Source organism: Phaethon lepturus, unplaced genomic scaffold (genome assembly GCF_000687285.1).
Source record: "Phaethon lepturus isolate BGI_N335 unplaced genomic scaffold, ASM68728v1 scaffold1382, whole genome shotgun sequence".
Lineage (NCBI taxonomy): Eukaryota > Metazoa > Chordata > Aves > Phaethontiformes > Phaethontidae > Phaethon > Phaethon lepturus.
In genome coordinates this window covers 209,765-231,356 of record NW_010523864.1, presented here as the reverse complement: position 1 = coordinate 231,356, position 21,592 = coordinate 209,765, and the positions used below count along the sequence as shown (strand labels likewise).

General features: G+C 39.4%; 1 protein-coding gene across 1 annotated transcript in view; it reads right to left on the bottom strand.

The window, feature by feature from the left end:
• LOC104617020 (sperm-associated antigen 16 protein-like) overlaps nucleotides 1-21,592 on the bottom strand; it is a gene marked incomplete at both ends in the record, with an annotated part of 347,595 nt that overhangs the window by 142,847 nt on the left and 183,156 nt on the right. Inside the window, one exon of the mRNA XM_010282229.1 lies at nucleotides 17,419-17,545. Within this exon, the coding sequence (XP_010280531.1) occupies nucleotides 17,419-17,545 (127 nt within the window). The remainder of the gene's footprint in view (nucleotides 1-17,418; nucleotides 17,546-21,592) is intronic.

Here is a 21,592-nt window from a genome sequence, read left to right as displayed (position 1 = left end):
CTCCTGACACCACTGCTTTCTCTTCTTTCACTGCTTTTACTTCCATGTTTCTTAGTACATATTTCTCATTTATACTTGATTTTACCCTTCTACCATCTTTCTCACAGCTAACCTGCACCATCCATAGTTAACCTGATACAGAAGTAAAACATGACCTTTCTACTCTATGCTGTTGCCTTCCCTTTCTTTCAAACCCAGATCCCTCTTCTCAAAAAATGGGACAGTAACGCTGACAGAGAACAGAGCAAAGTCTACCTAATTTTTATTGTCTTGAAGCCATCTCATATATCATTCCGACTGCTTTTTCTCATACCAGTATGTTGCGTTTAGTACAATAGGATCCACACAATAAGGAGAGAAGGCAACAGAGAGTCTGGCAAAAGATGATTGTAGCCCCTCAGCCGCAATATAAAAGAGCCAGAGAAAGCTCCCCAGACGTCGGGGTACACCCACACTGCTCGGCACTGAAGCCACGGCTGCCGCATGTGACGCTTTCCATCGGTGCGTTAACTTTATAAGGGAGATCATGGGTGGAGTCCAATCCAGCCAGAAGAAATCAGAATATAGTTATTCCAGAGCTTTTACATGAGAACGGTCCTGAAGACCCAGCACACAGGTCTCATTTACTCACTTTTATGCTTTCTGTCATGTTTTAATTCACGTGCTCTTATCAACAGAATTGTTGGCAGCTGGAACATGTGATGTAGGTATTGACAATATGTTTGTTGGGGGAAAATAAAGATGTTTTAAACAATAAACCTGCTTGAGATATGGGTCAGTTTAAATAAATCAACTGACATGCATTTGGTAAAATAAATATTACGGGTGTTGAAAATCACCTTTTAAAAAGCTTTGGCTTACCGAGTCAAAACAACTTTCTGACCTAAAATGTTAACAACTTTAGATTTAAGTATATTTTTAGAAACTGAGAAATAGATCAAAATTGTCAAAGGAGAATATTTCAAAATCCTGGTGACACTACAGTTTGGTTGTTCAGAGCAGAGACTTTATCCATGTATTGATACAGAGGAAGTTTTCATACTATTGACTTTTTATCCTAATCCAAGTAGAAGTTTTTTTTCAAAATGTCAGAAATATGTTTGCTTATTAAAAAAAAAATACTTCCCTCCTGGGAAGGATGTCACTTTATTGCTCTTCAGAGATCCAAAATTAGGGTAGGAAACTTGGATACACCTCTCTCAGAACCAGCATTTCCCCTGCATGAAATACCCACTATGAATTTTCAAGTATGCCAGCTATCTCAAGGAAACTTCCCAGCTCAGACACCACTACCTTGAGGTAGGACTACACGACTCAGTTGCAGTCAGTCATGTTCTACCATCAGATGAATTGCTACAGCCAGAGGGTAGCGCCTCCGTAATAACACAAGCGCATAAAGCAGTGGGCTAAAGACTGCGGAGAAAACACCTTCCAGCGGGGTACGAGGGTGCCATGAAAACAGCATGAATACAGCAAAGAGTGAGGCTGAAATTTGATGTTTCTTGCTAGAGAAATCAACACTGTGTCCCTTCGCACCTCATTCAAACTCTTGATAAACACAGCGAGATGCTGGAGGATGTCTTTTTTTTACTTAAGTTTGTTCCATTTTGGTATATCTCCAGTTGCACAGTATTATGCTAAAGTCAAGAACTAGAAAAAATAAAAGCCTGCATGACTCATTTTACGCATCTAATACAGGATCTGGGGATCCAAATTCCTATTTATGATACATTTTTTGACAGTATTAATTGTGGTCAGACATACCTGGGCTTCCCAGGTCTTCAGCAGCAGAGCAGCTCTCTTGCGCAGCCAGTGCCAGGACTGCAAACTCCAAGGTCTGTGCTCTGCCCACCTCAGAAGCCCTTTTTTGGGGGGGGCAGTGCTGAAAACTGCCTGCTGCCTTCCAGGGAATAAAGAAAATTTTCACTGGGATGCTGTCCCGCATATAAGAGAAGCTTGTAAAATAAAGATGTTTCCACAGAAATATTTGAGTCAATCAGTATTTTAAAATTAAATTCTCTTTCACCAGGTAATTTTTGAACAATGTTAAGAGAGATTTTGTGTTTAGGTTTGTAACACATCCTTAATCTCTACCGTTATTTGGAAAACTCTAGACAACAATTAATTGTGTTTATTCTATGGATTCAACTATTGGAAATCTCGAGATTTTGACAAAATATTTCTTTTTATTATGTCATGATCTGACAGTTGAATATTGCTAAAAAAGCAGGCAATTATTTTAATACATTCTTACTGCACATTACTTTAAAAGATTGTTCTAAATTGCTCAAGACAGTACCAATTTATATAAACAGAATTATTTAATCCCAGTATGGATTAGCATTATACAGTCAGGTAGGCAGAAACTATGTCTAGAAACCACAAATCTCTTTCCATTTCTTGTCTTAAACTAAGAGGAGAAGTGCTCTAGAACAAGTTAAAACATTGAATTTGATACCAGAAAGAACATGACCTCCTTCAAAATCTCTGGCAATTTGATGATGCTCATCGAGCAATTTGGTGATATTCGAAATCTTATATTATTAAACACTATTTGCAGTCCATGTTACCTGCACCTGAAGGCTTGATTATTTCCTCTAAGCTCATATACACACAAGGGAAGAAGATTTCTAGAAAAAATTTTTCTTTTTTTTTTTGTGTCCGCAAATGCTGGTAGTAAGCCACTGTTTTTCTGAATCTGTAATTTTTATGCTTCTATGTTAGGCAGATGTTTATCTAAATCATTTAAATCTCTGTTTTTTCTGTTTTAGACACATTTAGTATTAAGGGATGCTCCCTGAGTAACAGCATACATTAAAAGTTAATTAAGAGGAAGTTAAAAGAGAAGGAAAGTAATTACTTTTTTCATACCCCCAACAGACATTTATTTCATTTTGGCAGGTTAAAAATGAGAAAATTTGGAATAAAGGTGTGCAAATTGGCAATACATATTTTTAGGGAAAAGCTTTATTATCCATTTCCTTATATGCTAATTAGGAAATGCAATCCACTTTCTCATGGTGAGTGAGACTAGTAAGTAATATAAGTTGCTTCATTAATTTGTTTAATAACCAAACTTTTCAAAAGTGGCACGTCTAAGTCAAATAGCAGGCAGTTATGGGCTGTCATCACTAAACCAATCCATTTTTTAACATTACACTAATAGTAGACACTATTTACTGGTTTTTCAGTTATGATGCAGTGTCGAATAATAACATCTTTACCATTTTAGGTTTAATACAGCTATTTACTCTTGACTACTAAATAATGTTTCTGAGAGAGCAAAATATATCTAGAAAAATGTGTGCACACATACTCTCTCACACTTGTAGACACACACTTTTTAACTTGCAGGTATATGTTCAACAATTATTTAACTCTCATTTATAGCAAGTCACACGCCACTGGAAACACTAAGTACCTAAATTAAAAATAAAATCTTGATATCAATATGTGCATTTTTCCTGCAGAGAAAGAGTAGTTTCTGGATTAAAAAAAAAGTAATAACAGAAGAATGTCACGAAGGGAAAAAAAAAAATCAGTCTTAGCCACAGCAAAGCTACTCTATTTAAAATAGGACAATTATTCTTCTAAAATAAAGCCTTCAACTTCCAAAGGCGTTATGTGCCCTGGTGTCAGGTCTCAAAGCCTGTACTGGAGAGGAGTGCGCGGGTGCCCGTAAGGCGGATCAGCTGCGGGGTCCCCGCAGCCAGCCCCAGAAAGGCAGCTGCCTATGGGGGAATGTCAGCCCTCTCCTGGCCTATGCTCAGTTGAATCCAGCTGAACTTCATCATCATGGGTCATGTCTGCTGCTGTCGGTGGCGGGGGGAATTTGAGACATGAGGCTCTGCATTATTCAGACAGGAACTGACAAAAGGCTGATTTTTAGTGACATGATTAAAGGGGAACCAAAAATGGGAATACTCTGCAAATCCATAGCAGATCTTGCAAAATCCATTTTCCAGATTTGGAAAGGAAAGACTTTAGAAGGAAGCAAATTCACAAAAAAAACGTGCCCCTAAATCAAAATTATACAAGTATGTTACATAGTTTTTCCCAGGATAAAACTGGGTTTTTTCTTTTCTCACCCCCACCCCCACCCCCGCCAAGCATCTTGCATCTCCTGTTTCCTATGAACTTTAATTTTTTGAAATTCAAATTATATTCATTACAAATATGACTGAAGCCTATTAACACTTTAACTGTGGCAAATTAAATACTTAGGCCCCAAGTTTCTTATGTGAAAAGGTCTGACTTTAAGTTATCCTATAGCCTTTCTCTGTGATGGTGGCACTGCAGGAGAGCCACAGGGACAATTTGGGGCTTGGTGGGAGTACATGCCTGACAAGGTGTGCGACTGTATGCAAATTTTCACTAAACACAAAAGGAAAACGAAAGAAAAATTACAAAAGTCTGTAATTGTCACAATTATAAGGATAAACTTCAAAATAAATGGCAAGTAGAGTTAACACAAGGGCATTTGTCAAGAGGTTGCATACTTCCCAAGGCACAGGCGCTGAGGCAGGTGGACATGCTACCTGCATTTCCAAAAATCACCGAGTCCCAGACTCAGTTCAGTCCCCAGAACTCTTAGGGTTCCACCCCCAACTGGCAAAACCAGCTCCATGCCTTTACTGGATGGGGCTGGCAAGGGCGACAGGTTTGGCAGCAGGCTTGGGGTAGATCTTGGAGTGCAATGTGCAGAGGGTCTCACCTAGCCTTACTCTAGCCCTGACCACTCCTGCTCTTCTGGGGCTTCTTGCTAAAGCAACTCTGTTGCTTTTGCATAAACCTAGTATAAAATAAGAGGATGTAAATAAAAGGAAGGACTGTGGCACAGTCATATCAGCGCACATCACTGAGTACCTCCTTTCCCGTGCTGAACTGAGGTTGTTCACAGTGGAAAATTGGACTATTGATAATTATTCTAGTCACCGGGGGAAGATTCTTCAACGGGGGAAGATTACGCATGAAGGCTTTGCCACATTGCTAAATTTTGCATCTCGCCTATCAGTTTTGTCCCAGTGTTTCCAATCTGTGTGTGATAAATGTCTTATTTTTGAAAGATTATTGCTTCTCTATAAAACATTTTTGAGGAGAGAGAGAAAGAGGGCAAAGAAACAATCAGCTGAGTAAAGGACTGGCATGTAAAATACTATCATTTGCAAAACACTGGCCTGAAACCCACTTGGAGGCAGAGAAGCTAGGCTTGAGCCACAAAAGAGGAAAACCAGGAATGCAATAATTACGTATTTATTTTTAGAGAAAATTAAACGCTAAATAAACTGTAAAGCCGGTGTTTACTGGTAAATCCCTTCTGTCCTGAAAACCACGCTGAGTGATGCAGGAACAGTCAGTTCCCAGGGGATCAACTGGTGATACCTTTTTGGCAGCATTTCTTTCCTCCTGTGTTGGCGCCAGGACACTTCAGGTCCTGAAACAATTAATTTTAGTAGTGCTGCAGCAAGCTATTGCCAGAAATCTGAACTTGAGAGACAATGCTGCTGCTAAAGCTTGTTTTTCTGCCCTAGCTCTGAAATCACCTCACAATCAAGAGGGGCTCTGAGATTGCACTCCTGAAAAGAAGCTGATGGAGCTCAGCCTGCCAGGAAAGTGGGACACAAAGCATCCAAATATAGCATTTGTGAAGGTATTAGTGCACTCACGACTCGATTTGGCATGGGCTAGTGTGTGTGACTGGGACTTAAGGTAGGGGTGAGGAATTGTGTGCTGACTGCTTTGATAAATGTGCATCCTTGAGGTATGCCTAATTGTTCTAAGAAAACAAAGGAGATCCCATTAAACACAGGGAGAAAACACACAGAGGAAGAATTCTGTAAGCGGACCCACAGCACTCTGGGGAGGAGCTTGCTTCCCGATCAAGAGCCTGTGCAAATGTTACGATGCAAGAAAACCTGGCTGTTAACTAGAATGACACAGCAATTCACACCACCGAGTGGAATAGCATCCTGTTGTTAGGAAAGTCCAGACCAGCATGGTGACAGAGACAGATCTCTTAGTTGCTTCACATAAATGACAGCATGTAATTAGCACGGCCTCGTATTCATTGCTGCAGAGTTGGGACAGTTGGGCTTCTCAGGGTAGCAGCACAGACAGTTCTCCACAAAGTGAGTCACTGCTAGTTTTGACAATTTCACAATTACAAGGCCATCACATTACCTCATCTGAAAGACAACAAAAGAACATGCACTCCTATTTCTACAGACAATATGAAATCCCATCAGGGTAGTCTACTGGAGCAATTCTAAACAGAACTGTGCAACACAAATTAGGTGCTGCCTCATTGCTTCTCCTCTCCAGTAGCCCGTGCTAATGTCTCACCACATCCACATCAATAGTGCACAACACCTGAAACTCCTTCTCAGGACAACAGTTTTTCATTCCACCTCCACCATTTTAGCAACCAGGTCTCTCTCTCACTTGCATCAATTTAATCCTTTCTACAGATTAACCCAAAAGACACAAATGGAAAAAAAAAGATTCCAGAACAAGACAATTGAGTAAGTTTGTATTTTAGGACTTCCAGCTGAATCATCTTTAGATTATTAGTACAGAGCACTGTGAGATGGCAAGACTCTTACTTTTTAATGTGGTTTTTTTCTTACTTTTTAATGTGGTTTTTTTCACACCCTGTGCTGCAGTCTACATCAACAAGAAAGGGTGAAAGGGCAGACAGAAAAGAAGTGATATGCCTGCTACTCATAAGTAAATTCCTGACTGTGTGAGGAAGAGAAGCATCTCCCAAATTTCATATCAGTTTTGTATTAGACCAACCACGCCACCTCTTAACATAAAATGTCCTCAACTATTTATCATACTTATAAATGTGGAAGCTGAATTCAATTATAACCAGAGAGCTGGATTTTGGCCTTGAATCAAATGCGAAGAACACCTCCCCGTGCTGTTGCCTTGGGGGTATCAGAGCATAAAACTGTTTTAAACCTGTGTCTGCCTGGCAGTTCTCTGTACATTAAATATGTACTACGAAAATTCTGTCATACAGGAAATGTTTGAAGTATGAATTACCACTGCAAACTTTCATTATCCATCGGTGCTGCATAGGGCAACCTACTCAAAAACAATTTTGACAGCCTGCAGCTTTTCCTTCAAAACTAAGACCCTCAACTGTTTTCCAGATGACACTTAAAATTCACTACTTAAGCCTTCTTGAAGGAGGAAGAAAATATTTTTTAAACAAGTATCTTGCAAGCTCTGAAATTCCAGATTTTTGAGCATACAGCTGAAGTCATCCCAAAGGCCTGCCTGTTTTTCAGTTCAAGCTGTTTCCCAAACAGTATCCCTTTTGCTATTATGGCAAGGACGTGTGAATGGAAAGTGTAAAGAAGCCACCCACTGAGGCTGTGGGGAACCAGAATGGGAGTAAATCTATACACAAGCAGCAGCAGTTAGAAGGGAGTAATCTATACAAAGCAACAGATTGATTCACCGCCAACATTTTGATTCAGTATTTACCAGACTGGAAAGCTATTTATTGAAAATACATTACTTCACAACGTTATTGTTAGTAAAAAGGAAATGAATTTGTAAGGTTTGGGGTTTGTTTGGTTTTTAATAGATCTTTTAGAGAACGCGTAGCTACAGTCACCATGTCATCAGACTTCTGAAACTGAAGTTCTCACAGCTACATCTGGGAAGGGACAGAGGAATACGTGGTTTGATACATAACAGCTCATGCGTGGAGTAGAGAGTCTAGTGTAATCTTTAAATCTGAAAAGTAAAACCCCATCATAGCATATTCTGTGCAGACAAGTGTGTCCAGGTGCCTTACTTCAATCTGACAGAACAGCAGATCTGCACTTAGTAGCACATAAAAACAGCTCACGAGGAATCCAGATAAAAGGAAAGATAACAAACTACCCACTCCTTTTCTTCAGTGTAACACAGCAGAGCACTGTAGGCGTGCAGGTGAAGAGGCAGACGTGCTGATCCACTAAGACGACCTTTCATAAAAAGTTCATGTCTATAATCTGCTTTCCTCAATTAATATGTGGGGGAAGAAGATTCCACAATTAATTGTGTAAAGGAAACAGAGCATTTAAGATGCAATGCCTTTAACTTAACAGTATAACAGATTTACCTATTTCTCACACAACCTGAACGGCATAGTAGTTTTTCCCCCCACTGCCTCATCAAGAACAGGATTTGGTTCTGAGCAAATATGTTGAATCGGAATCTAACTGTCCCAAGCATGACAATTACTATCTAGAGAAAGTGTTTACAGCTGCTGTGCACAGTAACTGTTCACAGGAGCTCAGATCCCCAAATGTCTATAAAGCTCACGGTATTAGACAACTCCCAGATACCTCTGACACGTATTTCTTTGATGTACATGCTTAGCTGAATTCTGTCACCCGTGGTTTAATGAACTTCCCTGTGCACAGGAACACACATGTTCTACAGGCACCCGAGGTGCTGAATATGGCAGGTGTTTGCTTAGCAAATTTCCACATCCATGCTTCAAAGTTTGGCTTAATTTCCGATTACCTTGCGTGTGCAAACAGGAGGGTGATACCGAACGACATTTATAACAGGCTCCAAAACAGCCTTTCTTATACCTATGAACTATTGCACCAATTAGCTACTTTTGCAGTGATATGCAAGCTAGACATTTTATACTGAAAGGTCTGTGGCAGAGGGTAAAGTATTTGTAATAGAGCTTTCATCTCAAATGTGTCCCTTGGCTTGTCAGGACACAATAGCTAAATTTCAGAGACGATGCAAAAGCTGTGACTGATTTTACTTCATATAACATCATGAGCGCCCTGTGGAAAGCCCGCAGTACAGAAGACAGACAGTATGAAACTCAGTAGTTCTCCATTCGGGGAGGCAAACAGTGCCTGGCTGCGTACCTTGCTTACGAGTGACTATTTTTTGCTTGTAGATTCCAAACTTTCTACCAGTTCTTAAATCCTCCAGTGTCAGCTCTCACTTCTGCTCTGTCAAAGGCAACAGCGTTAAGTGGTCTTCTGAAAATTCTCTGGCAAACACCTTTGTGCTCTCCTCCCTGCTACCTTTCATACCTATAAATACCCATGGGCCAACTTGACTGCCCTCTAAAAATCTCCCCTTACTTCTCATGCCTATAAAAAAGTTGCCAATAAAGAGTCTGTGTAGTACAAAGAATTGTTTATGATGTTAAATAATAACATATTGGTGTCTCTGAAATTTTGTGCTCCTTTGGCTGAAGCTTCTGACTTCTGCCTTGGTTATCAGCTATCTGGAGTAGAAGGATGCTGTGGCTATGTACCTTCTACTGCACTTCACATAATGGAGGCCCTGGTCTGGGAAGAAAGGTGTTAATATAATATCAACTAAGTAAATTTAGCTATTATTTTAAATTAATTTAGGTATTGTGTGGCCAGTGGTAATCTGGTAGGAACATTATTACACACATACACACACTAAATTGCTTTTTTACTAATGACTCATTTGTTTTATTCTTGCCTGTTTCAAAAAAGCGATTAAGTTGAAAATGACCTTTTGAAGATTGTACTTGTGGACCAATCTTTTCATTTTTAATTACTTACTTTGCTTTAATTGTTACATTAGGAACTATTAAGAAAGCAGCCAGCTTCATAATCAATAATTTAATTAGAGTTTTAGGACCAAGAAGTCAATGCAAGTGTTATTCTGCAGTCATGCCTTTCCCAAAGCCTTTGAAAGAACTTTACTCCCATTTTGTTTCAAAGTGACATTGGCGACATAAAAATTAAATTCATACTACTGCAATATACCATGCACACACATTATAGATATACACAGGCAGCTGGTAAGAAGTTCAGATTCAGGTCAATCTATTTGCTGCCCAGACAGGCATACAGCCTGCTTCTCTCACTTCATTTCTAAATAATCAGAGACACAGCCAAATGCCATTACACTGTACACTCCGACAGAACCCACTCCCTGTACGGCATGCCAGGAGCCACGCTATCTAAGCGTTTACTGAAACCTATAGCCAGACTCTTCCCCTAGCTAGAACTTCAAATATTTTAAATTTATCTATTTATAGGTCTCTAATTACTACTAATATTCTAAGACAACCAGCGGCAACTGAAAACTGATCCACTCTAACTGTACAACTGCTGAAATCTGATTCAATCAGTAGCGAATTAATGCCCTCCTCCATTCCACTCTTGACTCTTTGCCTGCCCTTGCAAGTTAACAACACATCGGCATCAGTGCTACATCACAGGGAGCTTTCAGTGGAGCTGTGAATTGCATGGCCTGCTGCCTGGAATATGGATGTCCCTCATTTGTAATTACAGGCCTGTGTTTCACATGACTACGTCACTCCAGAACGCCTTGCCCCGAAGCAACCCGCTGGCTGGTAAGGCACGAGGAAATAGAAACTAGTGCGCTCAGACACGGAGGGGCAAAACACCGCCCCGTCACCCATCATTAGATTAGGGGGGACCATCCTGGGGAATGCGAGGGAAATGCAGCACATGGATGAAAGAGACCCTTGAACCAGAAAAGGAGCTTTAGTGAAAGGCACAAAAACTTGCAGAGGCAAAGAAAGGGTGGCCGCAGTGACCTGCCAGGAGGGAGGTGGGCAATCAGGCGTGCGGGGAGGTTTGCGAGCTTGGCAGCAAACAGGAATTCAGAGGCAGGTACACTTATAGCTTGCTAGGGAAGGAACCGAGGACCGCTCCGACCATAGGAACGCAATGCTGCGAGAAAGGAGCCAAGACTCGCTCTAAGACACACTGCAAGTTAAAACCAGGCTGGTCTGTGCTGCAAGAAGCCTTGCCGGAAGGGTGCAATGGCACCTCCAGTTACAGGAGGAAACTCAGGCAGAGCCCCTGCGGAAACCACGACGATACAGTGGAGGCTGCAGTAGAGCCTGTTGTCCTCTTCTCTCATAGCAGCTTAAATGACTGTGAATGATGAAAAGGTGTTAATTTAATCTAACTAAATAACTACATCACTGCCAATATAAAGCCATACATTTCACATGAATGGGGAGTCAAGCTGGATATTAAGCTTTAACATACAGAACTGTCTCACCTTCTCAAAGACTTCTCCTTGAAATGAAGTAAGAATGTAGCTTTTCTCAGCTCTGGAGACAAGGCAGTGGAAGATAAGGCATTAAAAGGGGCTGCTTTCCCACTGGCAAAAGGACTCTGACATCCAGTGGACAAGCTCAGGCATGTCATTGAACAGGAACAGCTTAATAAAACAATAATTATAACCTCTTAAGAGCCACTAATTCACCTGGAGCTTTGCAGAACAAGGTAACTTGTCTGATCTCAAGTGTTTAGAGTCTAATTTAAACTTAGTTTAACAGAGAAAAAGCCCATGAGATCAACTGATTATACAGTTTGTTAAACTTTGGATTTAATGGTTTGATTTGGGATCAAAGTGAGGAAGGCAAGAAAAAGGAGGGACAAGTCAGCAATGGCAGGCCAAATGAAGACAGAGTCATAGTTCCAGTCTGACGGTTAATCTGGGGACAGCAGCCAAACACCAGGGCAGTGCTTTTCCTGCCTCTCAGGAAAAAATAAAAAACCACAGCAGAACAAGAACATAGGATACTGTCTTGCTTGCATCTGGGTCAACTGATCCAATTTGCAGACTTACATGCTCATTATTTAAAATATATTAATTCACCTTTTTCCACAGAAGTTGTTTTGGAAAAAAGTCAGAATGTTGCATTTTTTAAAAATGACGGTGACAATATCAAGCTTCTTTTCCCATTATTTTTCAAGATTAGAAAGAAATCAAGACTTTTTTCCTCAGCCATATTTTTGGTTTTGAAAAAATTGGCACTAAGTCTCTAGGAAAGTGTCCCAAACAGATTTAACATAAACCTCTTCAAGTTTTACCTTTGTCTTTCGTCATATTACTTCTTGGAGAAAACACAGTCCGTATTCATAGCTATTTGTTCTTGATTTCATATTTTACTGTGACACATAAATTCCTTTTCATATTAAGACAGAGAGTTTTAAAATATGAACCCATTATTTACAAATATGTAGAACAGAATCAGGAACACAAAATTTTTTACACTTCATGCAGGAACTGGACTTATCCTTGCATGTCCCTTATTTACAGCAAAAGAATTCAATTACACTAAGAGATTTGAAGTTTGCATGGAAGAGGTCTTTGTCTCCAATACTGACAACTTCAATCTTCGACCTACTTTTGAAGAGAATTGACTTGAACCATAAACTGCCTGTCAAAGATTTTTTCAAATGACCCATCCTGTCTATCCACTCAGCTCTTTAATTCATTCCTCAGGAGTTCAAAAGGGTTCAAATAAAACTGACAAATCCAATACCCTCAGGTTATTCTGACTGATAATTTTGTTTCTACGGTGTTTACTTGGGAATAAATCAACTGGACTAGGCCAAAAAATGTAAAGACGACCAGATTGGCTTTCAAAATAACTCCTTTTGGCTGCTCTGTGCTTGTCTTGTACGCTCAATCCTTTAGCACTTTGACGTTTTTCCTGAATTTGCCTCGTGAATGCCCACTCCAAATGAACATAGGCATCAAAGCACCCCTCTCCCCCCGATAGGCAGCATCCCTACAAAGATCTGGGGGTTCCCACATACTTTAAAGCCACTGACAAAAAAGTTATGACAAAATCCATGTTGAAAAACAAATAGTCTAAAAGATCATTTATATTTCACTGGAAGAAACAAAAACGGAACAGGGTATTTTAGGGAATTACTAATTTGAAAATTTCTAAATTCTGACAAAATCAACATCGAAAAATAAATGTTCTAAAAAATAATTTCTTTAGAAGAAAAAAGGTTATCTAACGAAATTACTAGCTTGGAACAATTCCACCAAATTTAATCAAATGAGAGTCAAATAGCTTTCAGGCACAATCCAGTTGCAACGGAAACCACAGCTGGGCTGTCCCATGCCATAGACATCACATGGTGGGGGGATGATGGGCTGTATTGTGAAGGAAAAAACTGCAAGACTGGAGCTTAGATCAACATCATTGTAATTATTCTACATCCATAGGAAACAAATAAGCAGCTAAGCCCTCCCCATTAAAATGCCGCAACACAGCAGGCAACCTTAGCAGAGAGGTCAAAAACTGGTGTACCTAAGTTTTTATTCTGTGGTAGGACACAGTGTGAAAAGCCCTTTTAAACAGCCACTGTCCTTAAATCATCTGTATGCCGTAAACCGGATGCCTTTTGCAAGACCGCAAAAACACCAATTACACCGTCCAGGCAGTATCTTACCACGACCGTCTGTAAGCACTCTGTAGACCAAGGGTAGTGGGGTGGCTGTGGACCACAGGAAAGGTGGTGCCTGAGAGGAGGGCTGGGCACCCACTGCCACTTCTCCTATCGGACGGGGCATTCATTTGCATTTCCCTGCTGTTGCCCAGAGACCTAATTGCATGGAAACCTAAACTCTAGCAAACACTGGCTAACATTCAAAAGCCATTAGCAGAAGATGGTAAGCAGACATCATGAGTACAGAAGCCTCCATTTATTAAGAAATAATGCTTTAGATAGGGCTGTACATAAGACCTTTTTTTGTCCAATGCCATACTTAAAGAAAAAAACCCTGCCCTAAAGGAACATCCAGCTGCCTCTCATTCTTCTCACCAACTACTTCTTCCTAATGCCTTTCTCTCAGTGTAATGTGTCCCACAAGATCCAGCCTGCCCTACTATATGAAGTGTGGCTACACCGCACTCATGTACCACTTGCAGTGTCTAAGAGAGAACCAGTTTCTTCATGCCCATGAAGAGATACCCTTACATGAGCGTGAAAGGAGGCTCTGCCTGGATTCCCACTCTCCTCCCTTTCCTTGAGGCAGGGAGAAAATTTACACCAGTCTTTGAGGAGTACGGTGGCCACAGCCAGGTCCTAGCTCGATGAGAATGAGTTATCATTACTGGGAGCTATTTACTGCTGTTAAGGCAGGACTTTGGGCAATCTCATTGTGTTTTTTCCTTTTTCTTCTGAGATTGGTGCCTGTATTATTCAAAGACCACACTACCTTAGAGCTTCTAACTTTTGATTGTGTTGTTCAGCCCACAAACTACTGTCAAGGATAAAATTTGATGCACAGAACTAGAACTTGCATCTGGTCACTGTTCTGCTACACTGTCTTACCCCTATTTAAGTCATCTTTGACCCAAGCTGACATGCTTGATGCCTTCCTGTCTGGATGTCAGGGATATTAGTTTGACAGTGGGGTGCAAACGGGATCCTTTCATTTGTGTTATATGCCAGCAGTCTTCTCCAAAAGGAATGCAGAAAAATAGGGCTCATCTTAAATCACAAGGCAACAAGGCATAAAGTCAGGAATAATTGAAAAATTAAACTACAAGCACCTGAATATCAGTGATAAGCAGAGACCAAAATGGACAACCATTATCAAACAGTATCTTTGCTTACTGTTTCACAAAATCAAATAGAAAAATAGAGCCTTGTATGAATCTAACTTTTTACAGAGCTGTGCATGTGCTGAACTTTATTCACAAGAACACTATCCCTGATGTGAATGGGACTGTCAAGCTAAGTAAACACACGAGTCTTGCCAAATCCTTGTTGGACACATTCCTTAGGGCATTACTACTGAATGCTGACTTCTAAATGACAGTCACTGCACAACTTTTTTAAAAAAATGAAATATGCAGTTATGGAACCTGACATTTCAAAAATCAGAAAGCAGATGAGATAGTTACTAAATCAATAAGTTTCAAACATGTAGAATGAAAAATGGGAGTACCTTTTTTCCCCTCTATTTAATTATTTAAGTGTATAAATATTTGGTATTTTATCTGTCTGAGAATGAGCAAAGATTCAGCGTGGCTCAAATGTTATCCGGACAAATCTGACTAGCTCCAAGAAATTACTCATCAGAACATGGGAGATGCAGATGAGTGACAGACGCCTTATCATGAGAAGAATTAACCCAGGCAGGTGAACTTGTACTCTTGGGGTCTCATGTTCTTTTGCACCTCGCACATTTATCATTGGATACACTTTGCAATTCATGAGTAGAGATGCTCACTCTGATGTGTCAGCGAGCAAATATTCTGGTGAAAAGCCAGAATATGCCTGTCTTTCTGTGAAACTGGCATAAAGAGAAATAAATTCTGCAGCTTATCTTGGCACGAGAGCCATCAGCTCTACTGGCAAAAAATTCCTACCCATGAATTGCAGCCTCAGTCTCATACACGTTATCTACTGGGAGTCTGGCACAGCATAACGATGGTTCCCATCCAAATCCAACCCCAATTCCGTATTTTCTCCCACAATGTTTGGAAAGAGCCATAATCATCTAAATACTAGTCATCCTTTGGTGTTCTCATTTCCCCATAAGCAAGATATATCTTAGTTTTATATATCTTAGTTTTAAAATTACAGCCAACGTGCTGTAGATTTCTCTGACCCTATGTCATCCAGGGGAGGGGGAAGAAAGAAGAAAAGGAAAAAAGTACTGTCATGTGTTTCAAAAGTCTGAAGGCTGCATTATAGCTTCAGCTTAGTAATTACAAAGATTTATGTTCCATTCTGCCCCAAATCCAGAGCTCATTGTCCATTCAACTTGCACTGCTTTGACTTACAGTTCTCTGCATCCATTATCTTTAATAATAGAGAGATGACTGAAGTTAATGATTGAAGAGCAAGATGTGATTAATAATATGAATCTAATTTATGAGAAAACAAACTGGTGTATGATTTTCATGTTTCATTAGAATTATCTTAAATGTACTCCTTAATGCTAATTGATCTCACAGAGGTGAGAAAATACTCTGTTCCAAATTAATGGGAGAAAATCATTCATCATCTTTCTGGAGGGAACATTTAATATCATTCAGTATTTAGAGGGAGACAGCACCTCTTCACAGTGATTTTACCACTTAAAGTGATGCTTCAGTGTGGGCATGTATCTGAAACCTGCAAGATTTCCCACTGAATAGGGAAACAATTTAACAGAATAAATACACAACAAAATGCCATATACAATGTTTTCTTTTTGCAAAAGGTGTTTCCTATCTTAGCAAAATTACCCAAAGTGGAAAAACAGTGCTGGTGAACAAAAATTGAGCAGGCCTTATCCGTAAGTTCATCAAAGAAAACTCTTTCAGAATTCTATTAATTTGCTATGAACAGGAGATCATTGAGACATTTGCAAGACAAAGTTCCTTGCAGGATTTATTGAAAACAAGACAAAGCAGAAATCTATTTTACCATTGAGTTTTTCACTTTCTTTGTATTTCAATACTTTTTTTCTCTTTTTGAATTATTCACATTTGGATATCAAATATTCTTACAAACCAATGCATTGAAGAATAATGAATTCTGACTGTCTTCATTTTAAATTGTTGTGCTTTACGCCCAGGATTATTATTGAATGACCTTCTATTCAGTCTGTTTCTATGCTCCATAAATAGAAATTGCCTAATGAGCATCTCAAATATTCCACTGTCATTTTCACATCAGATTTTCTTATCCTATGTTTGTATAGCTCTGATGACAATACCTATTAATACACAGCAATAGCTCTTTGCCTCCTTCCTCTCAAATCCCTTCCATGAATACAACCTTCTCTATTCTGGGCTGGAATCTTGTATCTTTACACTGTTTGAGAAATTTCAAGAGCTGCTCTATGAGAAATGCCACAACAGCAGCAATAATTATTGAATTTTCTGATGAAAGAGAAAAGATTTCCTCTTGCCTTGTTCTTATATTTTACTTGAACAGGATTTACATATTTAGTCTGCAAAGCAGCAGGGATAAATACACTTCTCAACATACTAAATCCATTTACAGCTATACCAAAGAATGAAAGTGGAGACTAATAATGGAAGAGATGCAGAGTTTCTGACACTACCTAGAGTGATATATCATGGAGAAAATAATATATATTACATGAGAAATCAGCAGTGAGTTCTGGGGGTAGAGGGGAATTCCTTCTAGAAGGAGAATAAATACATTAGACTTCTATGCAGCTTGTGTTTCTCCTACGGCATTTTCCCCCATTTCCTTTGTACATAACCTAAAGCACATGCCCCCACTTAGAAAAGAAGCCCGACAAAACTGACCTTCAGCTGCTCTGTCTATTGACCTGATATAGCGCAGTGTGCAGCAATGCAGTCTTCCAGACCCAGACCATCAGTTGCTAAAACTGCCACACCTAATTAAGTCTACCTGTTTATTCAGTGATCTTGGCGCTTGTCCATTTGCTGCACTGTGAAGACTCAGTCATGTCAGATGTCACGGAAATGTTATATGGTGATATTTTGGTCAGAAGGTGAGTTAGTGAATACTCTATTGCCATATCAGCCTTACTTTCTATTTTGATTTTACATTGGCTTTCATTTTTCCCATACCATGCATGCCATCACTTTGCTCGAATTCAAGAAAGACCAAGGAAAAGACTGCTTACCATTCTGGCATCCCACAGAGACAAAGTCTTGTCAGCAGAGCTGGTGAGAACAGTGTTTGAGAATGGAAGAAACTCAATGCTATTGACCGAATCTTTATGGCCACACATCGTATATCTGCATCTCTCACTGCAAAAGAAAGTAACACAAATACAGCACTTACTATTCAGGATAATAAGAGCAAGAGACAAGTTTAGGTAAACTCGTGATGCATTTCAGGTATTTTTCCTAGCTACTCTTTAGAGAAAATGAACATTGATAACTATTCATCACCTAAGCATTACACCACAGAGAAAATAAAAAAACCAAACCACTTAGTGTTTGCTTCCCAGTAATGAAAGCTATAGTTGGAAGGTAAAAAGAAATGGAGAAGCAGGTTTTAAAAGACTGCACTGTAAGGAGCAACAATGAAAGCAGCACTTTTATGTTCCCTGGGTGCATTCTCAAAAACCTTGTTGAGGTAGAATTTGAAAGGATCATGGATGAGAAGGTAGGATAGGGACAGCATCACTTCCTTTTTAAAGATGTATTATTCCTTCTTGCTTACAGAGGGTCTAAGAAATCTATAGCACCATGCCAACGTGCTGGCAGCCTGACTTTCTTCTCAAGTTCTGCAGAAAGACTTACAGAAATTAAGTGATATCTGGGAGTTCTTCACTGAGGGTAAAGTCTTGTCACTGTGGACACCCAAGAGGCCTTTTCCCTGAAGAAGAGACCTCTTCCCATGAATGAATCCCACCAATAGCCATTATAAGCTGTTAGTTCTTATAGCAGATGTGAGGAAATGGAGATGAACCCCAAGCGTCGAGGTCCTTACCATGAACTAACCACAGCTCAGAAGGAACTACTCCATGACATGGTTCTGGAAGTTCTTTCAAGGCTGAAGTCTTCCACCTAGCCCACCTCCTCCCAGCTGATCAGCTATGAAGTAATACTCTAGAGGCTTTTGTTTTGCTGTCTTATCTTTTTGTTTTGTTTTCTTATCTTTTAATGAATTAATTTCTGAGACAATGGTATTCGTCCTTCTCAGTTCAGGGTATAAACCCGATACAGATTGAACACAAGACATGAAGCTTTTCCCATTGTAAGGAATAGAGACAGAACCACTATGACACTGCTGTAGACAATCAGTTCTCTCAAAAAAGGGCCTGAATTTGGCAATATAGCTATGATCTTATAAAAGCTTTTTGGCTTCTGTTTTGTTTTCTGCGTGCACACCAGAGAAGGATGTTCCTTAAACTGGAGTCCAGGAGAAGAGGAGGAAGAGTCCGAGGATACCTCACCAGGACAACACAGAAGGTAACAAACAAATCTGTGATTATTCAAATTGAACAGAATGGCAAAGGTTTAACTCCTACACAAGTATGCCAAGAGGGGAGACAACTGCAATGAACTGGCATTCACCACTCATTATGGCTGTATACAAGAGTCATCAACGCTTATATGGATTTCAGTCTGACTTATTTAAATATGCATAAAACTTCATGAATTTGCAGTGTTTGTATTGTTATATTGCGTGAAAACATACAGGTAGGTGAGCATATTATGGAAAAACCTAATCAATGTAAAGTCAGTAGCAGTTCTATCCTCTTTGTTCAGATGAGTCAAAAATAGTATGAAAAATAAAAGCCAACAACTCATCATAAATTATTACAGCTTTCAGTGAGAGCTCAGAATTTTATTCACTGCTCATGTGATTCTGACAGTAGAAACACACCTCCCCTGAGATGGCTGCTGAATATATCATTGGGGCTTGCAAATTAGATTACTGGGTGGCTCTTAACTGAGAAATTTCTTACAATATTTATTAAGGAAACTGTCAGCAGGGGGAATTAAATATGTGTTTTATATTTTTTTTTCTTCCTGCCTGTATGTCACCAGAAGACTCTTGGCGCTCTTGCAGGTTTTGTGTCAACAGCAATCGAAGATCAGTATCTGCAGATCAGATACAGGCCAGTAGAGCTAAAGGGTTTTGATGGACACTACCCCTGATCACTCATCTAATAAAGTGCCTTCTCTGACCTATTTTAATGCCTTTCCATTTCCCAGACTGAAATGCATATGCTGCGCTGAGCTGAACACCAAGTCTGTCCCCACACAAGGGATAGCAGAAGAGAGATAAGTTGCTTCTGAGTAGAAATATTATCCAGGAAATATGTTTCAAAGGAATATTAGATTCCACTAGTATAATTTTACAGAATCTATGTTTTTCTATTACAGGTAATACATTATACTCTTCAGTATTATCTGTTATATAGACTACATGTGTTATTTTATCACAAGGACTCATTTTAAACTAGTCATAAAGTACTGTGGCTGTTAGAGCCTGGTGCATAAGATATCTGATACTCATGATCACTTGATATATGACAATAAAATAACTTCAATAAAATAATTCTTTGTTTCACAGTCTTATGGCAATGTGTTACACCACCGAATACCCCTTTTTCATCTCAGATCATATACTTTCATTTGTGTATAGGTATGCCATTTTTTTAAACGTGACCAATGATTTGCTGCTTGCCTGTTACACCATAAGGTCTTGCTGAATGGTTTCTGACAAGCAAAATCCTGCTGTATATTTTTGTGGGCGCTTATTATAATGTTTTGAAGACATAGACAACTTTACATATCACACTATGAAAGTGTTCCACTAGAAGAAAAGGGGATATTTTCCTGTAATAATAGGATGTATGTATGACCTTTTCAAACATCTTCAACCTGCTTGACGGGGCTTGGGGTGAAAAAACACAGGAAAAGGAAAGTAAAGGAAAAAGAGACTACTCTGTCTGTGAGTCACTGACATAAGGTATGGACCATCCCAGGAAGACGGACTGCAAGAACAGGCTTGTGAGAGATTAATTAGGTGCCAAAGGAGGAAGGTCCATTCAGAATCCCTTAGCAAGGTGAAAATGGACTAAAGTGATGGACCATGACAGCAGCAGAAGGGAGAGAAATGATTTGTACTTTTCTATCAAGAACATAAACACCCAGACGTGATGCAGTTGTCTGTCTCTCTCCTTGCCACTTCTGTATCTTTGCGTACTGATGAGTGAGCTCTGGCTCTCAAGATTTAATTTACCACTCTGGTAACTGACTGACTGATATTTCTAAGAACCTCCAACTGCTCCATAAAATAAACTTATCTTTTCTTCCAGCTGAGATGTAATTTCAGCAAGACTGTCCTGTATACAAGCTATCTTTTGGTCAGAAAGGGGAACATTTTATTTAGATGTTCTTTTTCCACAAAAAAAGAAGTTAATATGAAGGGTAGAGCATTACCCTGTTTTTCATGGGAGCTCATATTTCTATCCAACAGTTCACGTTTATCTACATTAGAATAAATCTGTAGCAAGATTCATTATCTAATTTTTTTCTTATTATGAACACACAGCCTCATGGATATAAGCTTCACCATCTCTGAACATTTTTGTTCAGAAGAGAAAGGGAATCATCTATGAATAGTAGGTTAAGCATTTGCAGTACTCCTGTTGCTTACATCCAGAGACAGAAGTCCTGGATAAATGATGCCATGGTAGAAATACAGCTCCGTGGTTCAGTATTTTGCAGATTGCATTCTGAACCTCATCTCAGACACCGATTCCAACTCTCATCCTTTACTTGTGCTATTACTACTTCTCAACGTAAAACATCAGATAACACATTTTCTTGACTCATGACTAATTATCCTCAGTGTTCTCTTTTTCTCTATAAAGTCAATTTCCCTTCCCTTAAATCCAGGTAACGTAATGAAGTCCATCAATAAATCAGCCTTTATTCTACCTCACCAGGTTTCGATTTTTCTTAACAGGTTCAAACAAACATGGACAGACTGTTACAGTTACAAGAAGCACACCTATTCCATGAATGTTGGCATTTAAATTAATCATACCATTATCGATGTCACTAGCTCAACAGTGATGGGAAAATTTTACTTGCTCAATTTTTAGAGACTTCTCTTTTGAGAAGCGCATTCCAGAATGGTTCATTCAAATTCGAAAGAGCTTTCAGTGAAACCGCATTGAAAACAGAAGATATGAAAGATTTCCACTTACATAAGACTTTGCTGAATATTAACAGGCTGCTGTCTCTACACTAACATACAATAGCAGACAAATGCACTAGTTGGATATTTCATCAACCGTACAATAACTGAAAAGAAAATACGGATAGTGG